The 18,452-nt window shown below is 41.3% G+C and overlaps 2 protein-coding genes across 2 annotated transcripts in view; one reads left to right on the forward strand and one right to left on the reverse strand.

The window, feature by feature from the left end:
* Positions 1-18,452, forward strand: part of LOC5516298 (ubiquitin carboxyl-terminal hydrolase 24) — a 51,097-nt gene that overhangs the window by 3,534 nt on the left and 29,111 nt on the right. Inside the window, exons 5-39 of the mRNA XM_048728918.1 lie at positions 777-812; positions 899-967; positions 1,305-1,370; positions 1,909-1,983; positions 4,318-4,473; positions 4,551-4,665; positions 4,964-5,067; positions 5,160-5,267; positions 5,511-5,606; positions 5,683-5,928; positions 6,066-6,347; positions 6,412-6,523; positions 7,082-7,299; positions 7,410-7,463; positions 7,898-8,007; positions 9,277-9,343; positions 9,515-9,625; positions 9,753-9,851; positions 10,008-10,127; positions 10,340-10,363; positions 10,455-10,499; positions 10,672-10,757; positions 10,888-10,972; positions 11,204-11,341; positions 11,894-11,988; positions 12,243-12,338; positions 12,598-12,805; positions 13,314-13,520; positions 13,964-14,033; positions 14,100-14,170; positions 14,306-14,360; positions 14,505-14,607; positions 14,679-14,740; positions 14,923-15,015; positions 16,277-16,360. Coding sequence (XP_048584875.1) covers positions 777-812; positions 899-967; positions 1,305-1,370; positions 1,909-1,983; positions 4,318-4,473; positions 4,551-4,665; positions 4,964-5,067; positions 5,160-5,267; positions 5,511-5,606; positions 5,683-5,928; positions 6,066-6,347; positions 6,412-6,523; positions 7,082-7,299; positions 7,410-7,463; positions 7,898-8,007; positions 9,277-9,343; positions 9,515-9,625; positions 9,753-9,851; positions 10,008-10,127; positions 10,340-10,363; positions 10,455-10,499; positions 10,672-10,757; positions 10,888-10,972; positions 11,204-11,341; positions 11,894-11,988; positions 12,243-12,338; positions 12,598-12,805; positions 13,314-13,520; positions 13,964-14,033; positions 14,100-14,170; positions 14,306-14,360; positions 14,505-14,607; positions 14,679-14,740; positions 14,923-15,015; positions 16,277-16,360 — 3,766 coding nt within the window. The remainder of the gene's footprint in view (positions 1-776; positions 813-898; positions 968-1,304; positions 1,371-1,908; positions 1,984-4,317; positions 4,474-4,550; positions 4,666-4,963; positions 5,068-5,159; positions 5,268-5,510; positions 5,607-5,682; positions 5,929-6,065; positions 6,348-6,411; positions 6,524-7,081; positions 7,300-7,409; positions 7,464-7,897; positions 8,008-9,276; positions 9,344-9,514; positions 9,626-9,752; positions 9,852-10,007; positions 10,128-10,339; positions 10,364-10,454; positions 10,500-10,671; positions 10,758-10,887; positions 10,973-11,203; positions 11,342-11,893; positions 11,989-12,242; positions 12,339-12,597; positions 12,806-13,313; positions 13,521-13,963; positions 14,034-14,099; positions 14,171-14,305; positions 14,361-14,504; positions 14,608-14,678; positions 14,741-14,922; positions 15,016-16,276; positions 16,361-18,452) is intronic.
* On the reverse strand, positions 13,069-17,670 carry LOC116620389 (adenosine receptor A2b-like). Its single transcript, XM_048728963.1, has one exon. It carries the CDS (start codon positions 17,466-17,468, stop codon positions 16,467-16,469), a length of 1,002 nt encoding a protein of 333 aa, XP_048584920.1. The 5' UTR covers positions 17,469-17,670; the 3' UTR covers positions 13,069-16,466.

An 18,452-nucleotide genomic window follows, 5' to 3' on the forward strand; every position in this document is an offset into this window, starting at 1 on the left:
CGCGATCATCGGACAACACATGCGACGTAAGAAAGATGTTAAGCGTGGAAAATAGATTTCATTCGTTTAAAAATTGTTCGAAGTTTGATGTTTACATGTGTAATGTGACCGCAGCATGTCGCTGTTGCGTAGTCCAGACAATGGAAATGTCACGCATCTCAATAACTTTACATTAATCTCGCTGTTCTAAAACTTTATTATAACAATCATGTAATGTTAGTCTAAAGTATTTTGGTTTCCCTAGTCTTAAAGCTATCATACAGCTCGATTATATTTGCAAAACGCGACTTGATATTTTTAGAACTCGTGGGAAGACCTGGGGAACAATTGTTATGATTATGTCGCGTCACGCTGTCGCGATATTCGAATCATGCTCTTTCTTTAAGAAACACATAACATTTCCGTAAACGAAAATGGTTATTTACAAGGATCTCTGTTTGATTCAAAATAATTTTTGTTTTGCTTGAACCACATTTCGCGCTGGTGTCTTGGAGCTTTTTTTACGAATCAAATGATCTCCATGTTTATCCTACGAATGTGACGGATTTGGGCCCTGCCGAAATTTGCCGAAGTTCTGGTGTTTTCGAATGTGCTTGAGGTAATTCAGCGAACTTTGGCCGATTTCTTTTGCATTACTTTCCGTCAGTACTGTAGTATGTTACTCTAGAAACTCTAGATACTAGTATGTTACTCTTGATACTAGTATGTTACTCTAGATACTAGTGTGTTACTCTAGATACTAGTATGTGTTAAGGCAAGCATTTGTGATGTTTTAGGGACCTTGTGGCTGGCTTGTCAATATTATCAACCAAGTAAGTTGAGAAAAGAGAAGGAAGATGTTTTTTACTATAAAAATTCTGTGACATATGTCAGTTTATGATTATGGTTTCTGTCATAGTTTGCTGAAAAAGGTGGCTTTGAAGAAATCCGCAAGCTGATTGAAAATACAGAGAAAGTCACAGCTCCTGTGAGTGTCTTGCTGTGATTTTTCATGAGTTTACAGTAACTGTAAGATATGTAAAACATTGGGCCATGTAATCCCTATGGAAGTGTGCAAGTGTTGATGGGCTGGTCCTGGAAGTTTATATACAATCTTATAAAATTCTGTCAAGTGCTTCACCAACCTACTCTTTGTCTTTTGGAAAATGAGCACGAATGATAGCAGATTGATACTGTATACAGGACTATGGCCCCTTCCCCTCAGGTATGAGGGTGGTGGAACTGATAGTGTAATATTTGTTGCCTTGTTATATTTGTAATTCTTCCCATAATGGCAGTTTCTTTTTCTATTATGTAAATGGCAGATGCTAGCTGCGTTGCTGAAGCCTATAGGAGTCTGTGCTGGTTACTTGAATGCTCAAGTCATATCTGTAAGTTTTAAATGTAAACATACATATGATTTTTGCTAATTTTGTATCTTTTTCTTTTTTTATTTATTTATTTTTTTACTGGGCACCCCACCCATGGCAACTTATAGTAAATACTGCAGATGTGAATCAATTGGTTTGTAAACAAAGCATGACCTTGGTTGATAAGCATACAGTGATGCAAAGAATTATGCAACATTTTCTTTGGTAAAACCATGGTTAACTTGTCCAGGATTTTCCTGCTAACCACTTGACACCTTTATTTTAAAAACAACGAGATTGTACATATGGTTTATTCATATTCACTAGCATTTAAATGCCGGTTTTTTGATACAAGGAGCTTTTTTTAGTCATGTGTAGACCTGCCATTTTTTTACACAATATTTTTTTTAGCTAAGTATAAGCAAATGAGCAAAATTTTCAAGGAATGGAATAATGCAGTATGCATTAATTATATGCAGTATGCATGATATATGTATTATTTGTTATTAGCCAACTGCAGACTTAAGAGTTATACTTGTTTGTAATTTATTTTTACCAGGAAGTTTTCAGTCAAGTTTTGGAAAAGACCCTTGCCTATATCCAGGAATTGGCAGATGACGACATGAAGCAAAAGGTAGTCAAAAGTATTTATTAATATTTACTATTTGACTACAGTAAAAGTCAAACAGTACCAAAGAGTGTTTTTGACAGCGAAGGCAGCATGTTACCTGAAACTGCTAATATATAGATTTAGGCATTGCCTAAAAGCAGAGCTCCAACAAACAAATCTTGCTTATTTTCACTTAATAATTTACGAAATATTAAATATTATTATTATATTTCTGTTTTTGACAACGTCAACAATCTCACAGATCACGCAACCAACTTGTTAAACCCCCTTCCCCCCACCCTTGACATCTACATGACACATAACAAATTTAGTTTTCATACAATGGTTCGACTTCAGGGTAGTTTTACATTTAGTGACATCATCGATAACATCACGTGACAATGACACCTACCAAGTTTGGTTGTCGTACAATGTTTCTTTCATGAAATATATAATTTGTATTTTGTTGACATCAGCATATTTTTGCTTTAAGTGACATCATTGATGACGTCAAAAATCACACTATCTGATCTTGGCACCGCCCTTGACACAAACATAACACCTACCAAGTTTGGTTGTTATACAAAGTTTCTTTCACAAGATATGAATGTTTTTTTTTATTTTGATGATGTCAGCATATTTTGCTTGTAGTGACATTATTGGTGACATCACAATCATGTGACTATATTGGGGAACCCCCGATGACACCACAAGACACCTACCGAGTTTGGTTGTCATACCATGTTTTTTTAATGAAATATAGATAATTTCTTTTATTTTGATGACGTCAGCATTTTTTTTGCTTTGTAACAATCTTAATATGGTAACAATCACGTGACCATAATGGTGTACCCCCCCTTCATTGGTTGTCATATGATGTTTTGCTCTTAATGAAATTGAAATAGTTATGCTTTTAGTGATGTCATCGATGATGTGACCATATTTTTGCACCCCCCTGGACACAAACATGACACCTGCCAAGTGTGACGTCATCTATGACGTCACAAATCACGTTACCACAGTTTTGCACCTCCCTTGACACAAACATGACATCTGCCAAGTTTGGTTGTCAATAATGTTTCTTTCGAGAGATATGAATGCTTTTGCTTATAATCACATTTTTTTCATTTTAAGTGATGTCACAAAACACGTGATCATATTGTTGAATCCCCCTTAAAACCTACATGACACCTTCTGAGTTTGGTTGCCATAAGATGTTTTCTTTGTGAAACATAATTATTTTTTATTTGGATGACATCCACATATTTTTTGCTTCTAGTGACGTCAATGATGACTTCACAAATCAAGTGACCACAGTTTTGCACCTCCCTTGACACATACATGACACCTAAGTTTGGTTGTCATACAATGCTTTTTGGGGACTGACGTACATCGCGTCACAAAATCTTGATTTGTTACCATACTTTTCTGGTATACCACTTTTTCTTAGGTATCCTGCTCCGCTGTAATCAGATTATTGCATAATACATATTTCATTTAACAATTTAAAACAGTTCCACAAGCAACACAAACTAATCAAGGCTACATGAGCAAAAAAATGGCAAAGTTCAAATTGTATGGTTGTGTTAGCTAACATTTGCTTGATTGTTTGCCTAGACGTTTCTTGTATAATGGTACATTACATGGTACATTTCGGTGTATGATCCACTCTTGAGATATGATTGAGCAAAGTTGCCATAAATCATGAAAAAGTAGTAATTTTTGCCCAAATTGGACAATTTCAGGCAGATCACGAGTCTTACGATGTTCAATATCTCAAGAACGGATTATCTACCGGAAAGTATAAAAAGCTTTTGTTTTGTATTGCACAAGGAACCTCTTATCTAGGCAAAAATCAGACAATTTGAACATTGTCATTTGCTCATGTCAATCAAGGCAGTTTTAACATAATTTACACATTGCATCCTTTTTTTCACACCCCTTTCCCCATCCCTCTGAGATGAAGGGTCTAGTCAAACAAGCATGGACAAGTTTAAATGTACAGTAGAAGTGTGCTTTATCAGAATGTGTATGTGTTTATCTGAACTTATAGTATGTGTGCTATCTGAACATACAGTACAGTACAGTACAGGTGTACTTTGTACATGTTGTGCATGCTTATCTGAATGTACAGTACAGTACCGTACCATACCGTATCGTACCTTATGTGTTTTACATAAGGTACAGTACAGTACAGTACAGTACAGTACAGTACCTTATGTGTTTGCTTTATCTGAACATACAGTATGACTGCACTTTATGCAGAATTTATCATTTGCATTTATCAAGGTAACAATATAACTTTTTATATGTTAGCATATTATTTCATGCTGTATATGCTTGCATGTTCATTTACAGGAGGTGGGAAAAGTCTTTGATCTGCTCACAACCCTTAAGCTGTTGTGCCTGACGCTGTGGCAGGAAGTGACTGGAGTGGACGACTTGCGTCTAGAGGTTGCCCTCAAGATGCTCAAAGCCCCTCACTTCAATGCCAAGATGAATTCTCTGAAAGAGGTGCATTGACAATATTTCTTTGGATAATGTTAACAGTATTATTTGATTTGTGTTATAAATATTTTTTCTTGACAAAGGTTTGCAAACTAATTGATGACTCTGAAAAGTGCAAGAATGTGAAAATCAGCATCTCTCAAGAAGCAATTGCCAAGTGGCTGGTGGATAACCGAGTTCTATCTGTAGCATTTGAGAGTAAGTGGATTCTTTCTTATGAAGATGTGACAGAAAAATGTCCAATAAGCTCATTTAACATCAAATAAGGTGTAGAATTCTTTAGTACAGAGCAAGTAACAGCAAAAGAATTATCAAATTTGATATTTCAATGTGACTTGTGTCATTAAGTTAGCTTTCGTCCCGATTCTTAAACAATAAAACGTGTGAAAGATGATCGGACAAAACTCACTAAAAAGCATAGTTCTGTACACCCCTAGCCAATGAGGCTGTGCCTCTATTATGATGCGATAACTTTGACTTGTTGATTGACTGACAGGTAACCTTCATCAGACGCAATATTGTGACCGTCTTAAGGTGGTGGTGGAGTTCCTTGGTAACAGGCTTACCTTAGATGAGCTGACAACCATCTGGAAGATGCAGGTAATGCAAACTAGAGATGAACTGAAGAGAATAACAGAGTTGGTCAAAGTATTCTTGTGTCAGGGCTTATTTGTTTTTTATTTGTTTTGTAGCTTGGCAAACATCCAATAGAAGTTGACAATATCCACAACATCTTAGCCACTGCTGCTGTCAGGTTTAATACGAACCAGCTTGACCATCTCTTCACACTGATACAGCAGGTACAGTTCTCTTGGTGCAATTATTTGGCTGAAATCATTTTTGTTTGTACAAAAAGTCAAACAAAAGGTTGATTCTGGCAATGCAACGGGCTCCCACCATAGCTGCACCCAGTGTATGATCTGTAATGCCCTCTTCTGTACAGACTTAATCAATATAACAATGCCTTTTGTTATTGGCCTTTTTCAGATCAAAGTTTGCTAGAGCAACCTTGAAGTTATTTGTAACTTTTTAAAATTTTGTAGAGCTGGGGAACAGAAAATGACCGCATGAAAGACAAGCTGTTGGTCCTGATTGGAAGAATTGGCAAGGAAGCCAGAGTGGCAAAGATAACAACAAAGGTATACATGTTATTTACATATGGCTAGGAGGGATGTGTTGAGAATAGATTTAAACCAGTGCTGTGTGTGGTTTTAGGTACTTGACCTGCTTTGGAGCCTGGCTCATCTTCCATCGTTGACAACAGACATGGTTGACCAAGCCCTCAAGTCGCATATTGATATTCTTAGTGATTCCTTCACCGTCAAGGATCAAATTAAGAAAAGCTATGCTGTCAAGTGCATCGAGGATATCAAAAAGGGTGTTTGGATAGTACCAGCAATCAGACAACTGCTGAAGATCACTAAAGGAATGAGCAAGTCCCAGTATAACAAGCATGATAAGGTAAGTGTATGAAATGGCATGGATAGTACAGGATTAACTATGTATTGGCAACTTCCAACGATATAAGTAAGGCATATAAGTAACAGTTCAACAAGCGTGGTTAATGTTAAAATCTGTTGTCTATCACTGTGTAATAGGGTGTCCTTCCAGAATTGAACAAGACCTATGACATTATCAAGCTGACCACAAGTAGCATTGTGAATTGTCACCAACAAGCCATTGCAGCAGTAGGACTGCCTGGGCTGGGCGAGGACACACTCCTGGATGGCAGGTACACCTTGAAGGACTGCATCCACATCCATCTGAAGTTCCTGGCGTTTGTCCTCCAGGAAGCCGTCATATACCTTCCGTGGCATAGGGCACGGGATATTTGGGATGCCTTGGTTTCAAGTCCTGATGCTTGTGAGTTCGACAGGGAGGTAAGGATGAGCCATATTCAGCCTTGTGGTGTTTGCGCCTGTTGACATGTCTTGTTCTCCTTAGACATGCTTTGAGTGGTTCACCAAACAGTTGTGTGATATGGAAGCAGAGACCCAGTCTCAAATACTGACAACCAAGATCCTCAAAATGGACCCATCCAAGCTCTCTATGAAAGGTAGGGTCTTTACTGGTCCTAATTTTTTTTACCTTATAGTCTCAATACTTAACCCATCCAAGCTCTCTATGAAATGTGAGGCTTTCCCTGGTCAGACTTTTCTCCTCCTAATAGTCTCAAAACTCAGCCCATCCAGGCTACACATGACAGGTACAGGTTTATACAGGTTTATACATATCCTATCCACGTTCTCTGTTAATGGTCAAGGTCCCTGCTAATCAGGCTATTCACTATATCCAGGATAGCTCTAAGAAATTTGTCTAGTCGGATAGGAATTCGAGCTACTAAATACTGTATGTTGTGAAGTAAACTAACAAGTCAGCCGCCTGGAGTATGACCTCTTTTTTTAGCCAGTGAAATTCTCAAGCCCTTTATTTTAAGCCTCAAAGTTAGACCTGCATAGCAGAATATGTTTACTAAAGTTTAAGTACTGTATCCAAATTAATCACATCCCAATATACCACATCTGATCAAACCATTCTTACCGTAGATGATGTTGTTTGTATCTATTCCAATTGTATAATAAAACTTAAAATACCAAAACCTGTTTGTTCTTAGGTTTCCAGTGTTTTCGGGCGTTTTTTGAGAGTGTCAACCACAATGAACACAAGCACAAGAAGACAGCTAACACATACACAGTGGAGAAGATGGACTTAATAGGGCTTGACTACCTGTGGCGCATTGCTCTCGAAGTACCATCAGAGGAGATAGCAGCACCAGCAGTCAAGTTGCTAATTCAACTCAGCTACACGTGGCTTTCACCAAAACTCAAGAAGGTGTGCATCCTTTTTCATATTGTGCCTCAAGTTTGAAATGAAAATGCTCGCATTTGTTTCCCCAGTCTGCCCTAAAGAATCAATATACATATGATATGTAATTTCTTTAGGACCCTGTCACGATCCACAAGAAATTTATAATGGAATGTTACAAACGTCTTGAGGTATGTAAATTTTGCCAAATCGGGCGCATGTCATGTTTTTTATCAATTGGTAATGGCTCAAGGATACCGTCATGACACACAATACTGGCGACTTGATTTAGTAGTACATTGTTAATATTTCATGAAGGGCCAGTTCCATACTCTACTTACATAGTAGCATTATTGTAGTAGAGCATTCTATTCCGACTCTCTGCAACAACTCAGTAGAGGGTTGAAGAAAAACTGTGATGTATCTGTTCTGGTATAACCATCTGGAACACATCACCAATAAATCATCATAGATATGTTCACAGCAAACAGTGACAGTGTATTTGTAATTTCCACATACAATCTGTAGGTTAACTTGCTTAAAGTAACACAAGCTCAGTCAAAAGGCATTGTACTTTCTTGAAATATTGTGCAAGGGCTTAACACTTTTGTATTTTGTATTGCAGCAAGTGATGTCAGTCCTATGTGCTAGTCCCATGTCTCAAGTCGCATCCAGTGTCACCACCACAGCAACAGCACCTATATCCCCAGTGACAATTGCGCCAACCCCACTCAGGTGAACATTTGGAATTTATATCTTAAAAATGTCGCCTACTCTGGTTTCAGAGCCTCGAACGGCTCTCTATGTAGTGGCCAGCAAGGTTGAGACGAGTCTGTGGCCTCTCGAAGCGCTATTTCGACTTTTGCCTAATTTCCATGTTAACGTTTTGTGATTAGTATGTGTCAGTTTCACCTGGGATGTAAACATCTCTTCGCTCGAGAATCGAATTCACGAGTATGAAAAGCGCATGAAAACCCGATTTAAAAACAACGATATTCATCTGAAAACCCATGGGATCATTACTGTAGTGTTAGTGACAAGAATCTGCGCATAGGAGGTGGGGAATACAATATTTTCACGGGAGAGCACTTCAAGGAGGAGAAAATCGCGGATAAGCTCGCAGTTATCCTCGGAGAGTCTATCAAAGAACTCAAGGAGCAAATGACCAGTACAATCGCTTGCTTGGGATAGTTGAATCCACTATCGTTGAGGTGAGAGCAAACGCCGGGAATAAGCTGGAAAATCAGCGATTCTCCGTAGCCGGTCGGCAGCACATAAAAGACATCTCGCCGCTTGTTTATGAACTCGTAAAGACTCCTCTTGAACAGACTTTACATTTTTAATACTGGTAAATCTTGTAACTAATTTGGACTGCAAAGCACTATTACGATTTTATTGCGATTAAAATAATATATCGCTCCTCTACTTCGTTCGTTTAGCTGTTTGTTATGGCGGTTTTGACCTTTTGAACTTGAAGCAAAAAATACAATAGAAAACTGTCAGAATTTCTTGGTTTCCTTGACCACGCGTCAATTGGCCAATCAGCGACCAAGTTCAGAGTCTGAACCTAGCAGAAGTCAATATAGCGCTTTGAGAGGCCAAGGCCTCGTCTCAACCTCACTGGCCACTAAACAGAGAGACGTTCGAGGCTCTGGGACCAGGTTACATGTCGCCCAGAGAAGCTCAGAAATTTGTATATATCGCTCAGAATTCCTTGGCGATTGTGATTATATCGCCCAGAACGGATTGGCAATTGTATAAGCTATTTAGAATAGCTTGGCAGTTGTTTGAAAATAAGAATTGACTCCCAAGCCACGTTATATACAACAAATAAATTACCAATAAGTATTCTTATTATAAATATTCTATATTATATTATATCCTTGATAACGAGTTTTCTAGAAAGACGCATTGACAGAGATAACACGATAAAATGATAAAATGCCTACATTTAATATTTCACACTTGCATGTAAACAATTAATTCAACTTTAAATATTTCCAGAGCAAATCACTTGTTGAATATCGAGAGATTGCTGATGATCGTAGAGCACTATATCATCACTGTTGAGGTGAGCTGCTGGAATCACACTCTGGGCGAACAAGGGTCTTTCAATTGCCTACCTTTCTCTAACAGGGCTCTAAAGACTACTTTCTTGATGACGCCTTATGTAAAGCATTTGCTTTTTTATGTCTTTCTCTTATTTATAGTGGTATTTAACAACTGGCCTCTATGTTTTCAGGATCTTGTTGCAGGCCCTCGTACCTTGCTTCCACATGCTGCTTCATTCCATGGCTATCCTATAAATGTCAACGTCAATTGTGATGTCACCAAGCAGAATCTCAGCCTTCAGGTAGTGTACAAGTGAATAACTCGCTGGATTATGCATCGGATTTAAATTTCTTTTCTAAAGTTGTGTTGTTATTGTTATGTTGGAATAGAACTAAGTGAATTTGATACGACTGTTTTGCTACTTTCAGTGTCACAGCAATGAAAACTTGCGGTCAGTGCGTCATCGCATCGCAGCTAAACTGAATGTCAGTGCTGAGCAAATCCAGATCTTCAACAACGAGAAATTGGTGAGATATTCAACGATAGAAAAGCAATTTGAAGTGCAGCCATGTAACCTTTTGTATGTTTTTGTCAAGTTCTTGTGCATGGCTGCTTATTAATATTATTAGTCATCAGAAGAAGACTCAGCAATGCTATTGGTGCTGATACCAAATTTGTTGCAGCTTATGTCGTCCAAGGACCAAAAGCTGTTATACCAGCTTGACTTCCAAGAGGACCAGCAGGTGTTTGTGAAGACGTCCAACACTTCTGTCACCATGGTGCCAACAAGAGAGGAGGTTGAGGTACACGTATGTACTTTATGTACACTTTCATCACAGACCTGTACCCAGGGGGAAGGATGTGCATGCATCCAACTTGAATGAAAATTCAAATATTCAAATATTGAATCCTATGACTGACTCCCCACTTCAGCAATTCCTGGCAATTCCTGCTCCCCCCTCTATTTATGTTATACTCATGTCCTTCTCATCCGTGTTCTACTTTTCTGGTCTAGATGCAAGAAACCAAGACAGATGAGGTAATCTAGAGAGTAGAGTGTTTTTGGTTTTGATTTTATGTTGTTGTCATCTTGTGCTCTTCTTCTAACTTTGCTCTTTATTGCCCTTCAGGCCAGTGCAAGCGGATGTAACCGACAATCCATAGCCTTGGAGCAGGTACATACCTACTTGAGACATACTTGTTTTTATGATATTATGGCTAACACATGTTTTAGGAGTTTTGTTCCAATTGTTTGATGCTTTGTTTTGAAGAACAAGCATTCCACATTTTGGAACTTTCAGGCTTCCGTTGCTTTCATTGTAATAATTGCCTTTTGTTTTATGACAGGAGCGTATGATCCCAGGTGTACTGATGGCCACTGAATGCAAAGCATTTGACAAGCTCTATCAACTAGCTGAGCTAGAGGAGCCCAGGTGAGAAATGGACCACTTCCTCGCTGCAAACATTATCCCTAAAACAACCCTGCAAACTCTACTCAGCCTTGCCAGCCCCTAACGCCCTACAAGCACTATCAAACCCTCACTTAACTCTTATTTTTTGCAGCATCACTGCCCACGTACAGAAGCTGGTAATGCTTCTACCTACCGACCCTCAAGTCCAGGAAGCTCTGGACTGCATAGGCCAGCAGGTATAGTACACTAAAACAGCTTATAACGCTGGATGGGAAGCTATGCGGGTACATAAGCAGAATACGACAATGTTCCAAAACTTGGTTCGTACTTGTGACGTTTAGAGATGCTCAATTAAATGATTTCTATGGTGCACTGCCTCTGTTGTATCTAGTTCACATTGAATTGCTCGCCTGGAGGGTCATCTTTGGATGCGCCTTGCTCACGCACATTTCTTTTGTTGTATCTAGTTCACATTGAGTTGCTCGCCTGGAGGCTCATCCTTGGATGAGTCTAGCTCACTCAGCCCAATCGACATCAACCTCAAGAGCATGTTCCGCTGTACATCCTTAGGGATGTCACCCTTCCGTGTGCTCTACAACCTTGAGGTAAGCGAGCTCTGCACCTAGTACGTAATAACCAACACCTTGCAGTTACTTACTTATATATACTGTGCTCTACAACCTTGATGTAAGCGAGCTCTGCACCTAGTACGTAATAACCAACACCTTGCAGTTACTTACTTATATATACTGTGCTCTACAACCTTGAGGTAAGCGAGCTCTGCACCTAGTACGTAATAACCAACACCTTGCAGTTACTTGATATTAGTTGGTTATGGTTACATACATCGTGGTATTAGGATTTACACCTTAGTCAACCCCTTGAAGTCACAACATCGTTTGATTTTGAATGATCTCGGATCATTCATGAAGGCTTTTAGATAACACGTTTTATGATGAGTTTATGACACCAAAATTAGAATTGCTTACTTAGAAGTATAGATTTTGGGCTATTCTTATTGATCAAACTGATTTGAACTTCTGATTCTTGAATGTCACCATACAGCAAGTAAAAACATGGGTATACAAGCATGATGCCTACACAATTATACTTTGATACAAGTACGTTTTAATACTCTACACATCATTTCTCATCAGGTCCTAAGCAGCAAGTTGATGCCCACAGCTTACAGGGATGGCGGGGCTGCCGCCAGAGCCTTCAAGGAGAGCTTCCTTGCAGCAGGGGGCCTCAAGTATGTTTACTATGAATCATGTTCATAATACTATTACTGCGCTTGTTGAATAGGTGCCCCTTACTAATAACGGTCTCAACTATGTCAGGTGGCTGATGGCCTATGTAGAACTAGTGATACATAGCTTTAGGTTGCCTAGCAGGACATAGTTATTTTGTAAAATGACCTCTGATTTGAACCTATGCATGTTTTTCCTGGATGCCAAGAAACCACTTGAAATCATTCTAATATGTCAATTATGTATTTGGTTGCAGTATCGTCGTGAACATTCTACAGAAAGACATGTTTCCTAGTGATGTTGACACAGAAATTCGAAGAGGCTGTTATGGCATATGTTTACAGCTTGCACGGTTGGTTCACTCCAAAACTCCCCCCCCCCTTTTTCCCTGTCTGCTGACTGTCATATACCTAATGTATAATGTACCTGGTAGACGTACAGCAGTATCACAGTAGTATCTGGTTACTACCTGACTTAAAGCTTAAAGCCAGGCTCACCCCAGAATCCTGAATCTTTAAAAGTGTAACCCTGGAAGTCGTACACCAGATAGACATAGTATCCAGAATATTAAAACCGATAAGCGAAGTATGCTAATTGAACTTTTCTTACAGGTTTTTGTTGTGCGGCCAGACTAGTGAGAATTCCTTCACCATCCCGCCCACAAGAGAGTCTGTTACCATGGCAGCATCACCCGTCTCCATGGCAACCATGGATCTAGACAGCAGTGATTGTGGTAACAGTTCTGGTGTGGAAGCCAAGCGGCCCCGTTCCAGTAGCATGATCGATGATGTCCACCCTACTGTCCGGGTTGCTATTGAGGTACGGCCTCACAAACATTTTACCGTCACTGTGTAACTAGTTAAGTGAGGTATGAGCGTATAATTGGAATTGTATGAATTGGAATTTTTAGATGTCAATCTTTAGCCAGCCCTCTCACGTTTGGTTGAACATCTTATGAATATACCAAAATGAAAAGGAATTAAAATTTCAATTATACAATAGTTAAGAGCTGCAATCGAGACAACTTTTTAACCTAGAGTGTTGACAGTTAGTCGAGGCGTGGAAGTTTTGGTGCGTCGTTAGCGTTTTTTTTTCTTGTATTTCATTTTCAGTCAGTCAGTTGATTACATCGATGACTTCTTAGTGTAACTTATAGCTGCTAGACATCGTACGAACGTTATGTAAACCCTTCATTTCATTTATCATATCTTCCCGTCCTCCCATCATGCTTTTCTGGCTTGGCAATTATCGAGTATCCTAAGCCTGGCAAAACACGTGTATTAAATTTATATCTTTCTCACTTTATATCTGTTTTTTTTTTTGTCAGACGATGAACAGAGATGATTTCGCGGAGACTATAGCGTGTTTGATGCGAGTCGCGTGGGCGGCGGCGGGCGGCAAGTTGCATCTGGCGGGCGGGAGGCAGCATCTGTCCAGCCAGAGCTCTGACGACGACGGGGGCAGCGATTCCGACTCGCTGAAATCCTTCAGGTCGTCCATTGCTTCTAACAACAACTTAGAAGTATCAAATAAGGTATGTACGTGAGTAGAACTGCATCGTCTACGTATACAACACGCTTAGCACTACAGCATCCTGCACTCCAGAACTGGGGTTTTTTTGCACCGTGTCTTGAGACTGTGGAAAAGCCTTCAACTGTCTCTTCTTGCGAGGAAGAGAGGATTCCAAAGGGCTACCACGCTCTTCTTGAGAGACATGAGAGGCTACATAGAGGTATTCCACGCTGGGCTTAAGATGCAAACATACGCTGCGCATAAATTAATTGTTAAATTAATAGGTCGCGCAAGTTATAACAAAATATAGTATCATACTTGAACTGCACCTCTATATAACACTTTAGCCACACTGTAACTGCTCAACAACCTACTGTATTCTAGCTTTGTCTCTGCGGATTTTGCAAAAAAGTTGAATGTGGTTCTTGATGATAAAGGAATTGATGCTTTTTCTTTTGTTGATAGGATGTTGTGATAGTCGCTGAGGCTCTTCAACTGCTCGTTCTTTGTTTACAATTACGAACCCAATTAATAGGTAGGATTGCTTACCGTCATCGCGATTTGAAATGAAAGCTCCTTGATGGCCTTTACTTTTTTACAGGTGTATTTTATTATCTTCCAAATGTGAATGAGTTCATCGTAGAAATATTAATTGGCTCGCCTCACCCGCAGGTTTGTAAAAGGTTTAGAATGATTTGTTTCTTATGGCACAAGATCTGATTACTTCTGGTGTGTTTCTGCGGACACCCAGTACCCGCTTCGCGTTCGACGCACATGCATGGGTCATATGTGCTGTTTGTCTTTCAGGTCCGGTTGAATGGGGTAGAGCAATTTCTAATACTTAGCCAAACACCCGTTGGTGGTAAGTAGCTGCTTATCTGTCTAGTCAAGGGTGCAGGTGTGGAGACAGATCCGTTCCTATGGCAGCTCTCGTTGAAGTTCTGTATCTTGGCCATTTTGATTCCCTTGCAGAATAACAAGTAAATCACTTTATTTCTACCTTTAGATACAAAGGTACAAACGCCAAACCACTTTCTCCTAACCGTCTTGCTCAATGCCCCGTTACCGCTCTGGACACCGAACCGGTTCGTTCGCGGCAAAAATCACAGGTATGTGATAGAGAAGCTTTTGATCTTGCTAAATAGCACATCGCGGATTATTTCATTTTCGTTCCTTGCAGGCTTCAGAAGAATTGTACCCAGTTTTTCGATCTACTCTGCAGATTGATGGATTACCTCACAGGTAAACACCCACACATCTCCCAATATTTAGCGCACCGCGGAATTAAATACTGTTGTCAAGTATGTGAAAGTAAAAGCGTACTAAATGGCTCAGTTTTTCGCCGTTGCCGTCCTCTCCGCTGCGTATTTCCTCAGAGGGTTGCAAAAAGAGGATAATTATGTTAAATTGGCTTGTATTTTTAGTGACGGAACAGAGACTGATGAAAGTGAACCCGACCAAAATGCTGGAAAATGAGATCCAGTGGCTGTTGAACTTTGAGTCCTCTTCGAATCTTGGTAAGACAATTGTTTATATGAAAGGGTTTTAGGCTATGCCTCGGAATAAAAAATAACATAAAGTCGAGGTTCCACTGTAGCTAAATTCTCTCTTGTTCTGCTGCGAGAGGGTGCTCTCGTGCGCCACCACGAGAGAATGTTGTGTCCAAATTCCTTTTGCGCGTTCTGCTGCGAGAGGGTGCTCTCGCGCGCCACCACGAGAGGGTGTTGTGTACAAATTCCTTTTGCGCGTTCTGCTGCGAGAGGGTGCTCTCGTGCGCCACCACGAGAGGGTGTTGTGTACAAATTCCTTTTGCGCGTACTGCTGCGAGAGGGTGTTCTCGTGCGCCACCACGAGAGGGTGTTGTGTCCAAATTTCTTTTGCGCGTTCTGCTGCGAGAGGGTGCTCTCGCGCGCCACCACTCGAGGGTGTTGTGTCCAAATTCCTTTTGCGCGTTCTGCTGCGAGAGGGTGCTCTCGCGCGCCACCACGAGAGGGTGTTGTGTACAAATTCCTTTTGCGCGTTCTGCTGCGAGAGGGTGCTCTCGTGCGCCACCACGAGAGGGTGTTGTGTACAAATCCCTTTTGCGCGTTCTGCGGCGAGAGGGTGCTCTCGCGCGCCACCACGAGAGGGTGTTGTGTCCAAATTCCTTTTGCGCGTTCTGCTGCGAGAGGGTGCTCTCGCGCGCCACCACGAGAGGGTGTTGTGTCCAAATTCCTTTTGCGCGTTCTGCTGCGAGAGGGTGTTCTCGCGCGCCACCACGAGAGGGTGTTGTGTCCAAATTCCTTTTGCGCGTTCTGCTGCGAGAGGGTGTTCTCGCGCGCCACCACGAGAGGGTGTTGTGTACAAATTCCTTTTGCGCGTTCTGCTGCGAGAGGGTGCTCTCGTGCGCCACCACGAGAGGGTGTTGTGTACAAATCCCTTTTGCGCGTTCTGCGGCGAGAGGGTGCTCTCGCGCGCCACCACGAGAGGGTGTTGTGTCCAAATTCCTTTTGCGCGTTCTGCTGCGAGAGGGTGCTCTCGCGCGCCACCACGAGAGGGTGTTGTGTCCAAATTCCTTTTGCGCGTTCTGCTGCGAGAGGGTGTTCTCGCGCGCCACCACGAGAGGGTGTTGTGTCCAAATTCCTTTTGCGCGTTCTGCTGCGAGAGGGTGTTGTGTCCAAATTCCTTTTGCGCGTTCTGCTGCGAGAGGGTGCTCTCGTGCGCCACCACGAGAGGGTGCTGTAGCTGAATTCTTCTCTGCAAGCATTAGGGGTGACTGACTGATTTTGTGTGTTTTAGATAACGGCCCGCCCTTATTAGCTGGACATTTGAGGTTCCTACGAACTCTTTTGACATGTGAAGGTGTAGATAAAAGGAAATGGGGTAAGTCTCAACAGATTATTTACACCGTTCCACTTTATTCCGTGAAATTCGTGACTGAAAGGGGTCGGTCTGTGGATGGGGGTCTGCTTAATCATACGTATGAAATTCACAAGCGCCTACTAGTTCCACTTCGCGCATGCGTAGCAGTCGTCTCCTTTACCGCCACGTGACGGCAACACTGGGCACGCCTAAATACCCGGATGTAAGCGCGGCGGTACTCAGCAAATCGATAAAAGTAGATCACGGGGTTTAGTGAGCTGTTTGCTTGTGCGAGAAGTTCGGTCCATGGCGACATGACCGTGACCAAGGCCGCATGCGCCACGAGGCGCAAACAGATGAATGGCGCCCAGCAGAACACAAACGCGCCCACCACTATCGCCGTTGTCTTTGCGACCCGAGCCTCGAGAAGAAACGTCCTGTACCGCAAACTTTGGATGGTCTGGAGGTGCACCCTCTTACGAGATTGCACCAGTAGTTTGACGAAGATAGCCGTGTAGCAGGCGATGATCAGAGCGAACTGCAAGCAAAGTCCGCCCAGAGAAGCCACCGTAAATATGAAGTAATGCTCGTAGCTTTGATTCTGGACGTCCGAAGCAATGAGCGCACCGTAGATGCTAGAGAGAAGCCACGAGATAGTGACCATGATTCCTAGCCGTCTTGCTGTCAGGATGGTTAAGTGGCGAAGGGGTAACATCACGGCAGCCATCCTCTCGATACTGATAATCACTAGTGTGGACACAGACGCGAGCACGGACGTGTTCAGCACGAAGCCGCGTACGTGAGAGAGCATCCCGTAACAGCGCCCATGTATTAGGCCTACCATCCATGCGGAGAACAAGGGCAGAGAGAGCGAGACCATTAAATCAGCCATCGCCAGGTTGAATAGAAGGTAGTGGGGGGTGTTACGAAGTTCATAGCTCCGGAGTACAGTAAAGCATACTAGTAGGTTCCCAATACTCCCGAGCAGCCCGACAACGAGACTAGTAGAACTGAGTACAACGCCCGGGCCGAACCCGTAATGACAAGGCCAGGCTGTGTAGGTCACGTTGTCGGCGAGGACCAAGGTTTGGTTGAAGTGCGACATGTTTCCTCGATTCTTTAATAACATGATATCGCCTTCCTATCTTTTATGCCCTACCGGTACAACTTCAACACTGTCTTTGTTCTCTGTAGCGTGAGAAAAAATGCTCGAAAAGCTTTACGGTTATTTTTGATTTAACCCCTTGTGGAGCAAACGATCGTGTCTTTCGCCAGTCAGAATCAAAGTCTATTCTCTAATGTGCTAACAGATCTTTACTGTATTGGGCTAGGGTCGGTGCTGCTGCTTTAAAGTCAGGTTCACCTGCGCAAACAAGGCAATCACGCTCTTGTCAATTAGCGCGCGAAAAGTCGTATTAGAACCAAACACATCACACTTTTCAAACACGACAATTCAGCTTAAGCGTCAAACCCCTATTTTCTAACAATTATAACACATGTGATTTAAACTTATGTTGAATTTCAATTTGTTTTTCCTTTTTTCTTTCTCACTAACCGGATACCTTAGTATGAAAAGATACCTTTTTTCTTTCTCACTAACCGGATACCTTAGTATCAAAAGATACCTTTTTTCTTTCTCACTAACCGGATACCTTAGTATCAAAAGATACCTTTTTCTTTCTCACTAACCGGATACCTTAGTATCAAAAGATACCTTTTTTCTTTCTCACTAACCGGATACCTGTAAATGGATGATTCATACAGAGAGGAAGATGGAATTTGAAGCACTTTTTTAATTTGAAGCAAATTTACGAATTGACCATAAATTTATGGAATCTGCTGACAGAAGTCACTGCAATAAACTCTGTTCTTGTCTTCTTTGTTCAGCTGGTCTGCCTCATCCGAGGTTTATTTTTAGTGTTTCCATTTATTGAAGTACACTATCTTGCTCCACTGGCAGAATACCCTGAATTTTCGTAAATGTACGAGTGAACAATAGTGATTTTTTTTTCAAAAGTAAAACTCGCCAGTGTGAATATTGTGACTAGGTTTTGTTTGTTATTTTTTTAAACGGAAGTTAATTGTTGAATGATGTCCTGGGATACAAATGCCC

This window comes from Nematostella vectensis, chromosome 1 (assembly GCF_932526225.1).
Source record: "Nematostella vectensis chromosome 1, jaNemVect1.1, whole genome shotgun sequence".
NCBI lineage: Eukaryota > Metazoa > Cnidaria > Anthozoa > Actiniaria > Edwardsiidae > Nematostella > Nematostella vectensis.

Bases quoted from the DNA above. Each gene is read 5' to 3' on its own strand.
- LOC116620389 (XM_048728963.1), bottom strand. From the start codon at position 17,468: ATGTTATTAAAGAATCGAGGAAACATGTCGCACTTCAACCAAACCTTG.